General features: G+C 60.0%; 1 protein-coding gene across 1 annotated transcript in view; it reads left to right on the top strand.

Moving 5' to 3' along the window:
* The first annotated feature begins 318 nt into the window (after positions 1 to 318).
* LOC113208180 (uncharacterized) overlaps positions 319 to 1,083 on the top strand; it is a 13,145-nt gene continuing 12,380 nt past the window's right edge. Inside the window, exon 1 of the mRNA XM_026425071.2 lies at positions 319 to 426. Coding sequence (XP_026280856.1) covers positions 409 to 426 — 18 coding nt within the window. The 5' untranslated portion in view covers positions 319 to 408. The remainder of the gene's footprint in view (positions 427 to 1,083) is intronic.

Consider the following 1,083-nt stretch of genomic DNA (forward strand, 5'->3'; position numbering starts at 1 on the left):
ACATCTTAACCGGACAAAAGCCGTGCTCACCCTGCCCCACCCCACCCCTGGTCCTGGTGGGGAGGGGAGGGGGCGCTCTCTCCAGGATGTGAGCAGCCGCCTTGTCCTGCGCGGGGGAGCGGGGGAGGGTTGCCCACCCTGCCTACCCTGTAACGTCAGCGCCGCCGCCCCCTCCCCCCACCGCGGCCAGCAGGGGGCCGTGAGGCCCAGCGGGTGCACGGGATGGGCAGCTGTGGGGAGGGGAGTGGGACACACCCGGGGACCCCTCCTCCGGGACCGGGCCCCACCAGGACCCCACCACCCGGTCGGGCCCCCTCGACGGCCGCCCGTATAAATACTGATGTTAGCGAGGAAGACGCCAGTGTCCGTTGGGCTCCCGTCCTTCCTACTCCTAACCATACACTCGCCATGAAGACTTTCACAGTGGTAAGTCTGTGAGCCCCGCCCGCTGCTGGACTGCTCTGCTCTCCTGCTCTCCAGCCTCGCCTCCGCCTGCGCACCGCGCCGTGGCCTCTGGATACCAGCCACTCCATTGGATACTCATTTGTGATTCGTGCTGCGCCGAGTGAAACCGAACTATGCGTGTGACTGTGACTGCGCCGTGCTCCGCCCTGTGCCTCGGCATCGTCACTCCCCCGCCTGGGCGACCCACCCGACCTCACGGCAGCCGCAGCCGCCTCGGTGCATCGATGCACCTCAGTTTCGTGCCGTCCCCTACAGGGATAGGGGAATTTTTTTCTCAGCAAAGTTTTGGACAGTGAAATCTATTTTTATGTCTGTTATTTCCTAGCGTGTTGACAGTGAGTTGTACAGAAAAACGGACAGGCACTTTTCAATTTTTTCCTTTTGTGTGAAACTAAAGCTAAAAACGTTTGGTTCTTTGCGCTGGACTCCTATCGATTGCGTTTCCTTAATCTCTGACCCGTTATCCGGAAACGAGAGCTCTGAAAGCGACTCGTTAGCGTTGAACAGTCCGTGCAAAGCTAATCAGTCACACCCGCAGAGGATCTCGTCTATCAAACCAGCCCCGTCATTCACCCCAGCCCGAGCTTAATTGAGTGTACAATCGCGAAATCGGCGGGG

This window comes from Frankliniella occidentalis, unplaced genomic scaffold (genome assembly GCF_000697945.3).
Source record: "Frankliniella occidentalis isolate FOCC.00 unplaced genomic scaffold, Focc_3.1 Scaffold30, whole genome shotgun sequence".
In the NCBI taxonomy this organism is placed as follows: domain Eukaryota; kingdom Metazoa; phylum Arthropoda; class Insecta; order Thysanoptera; family Thripidae; genus Frankliniella; species Frankliniella occidentalis.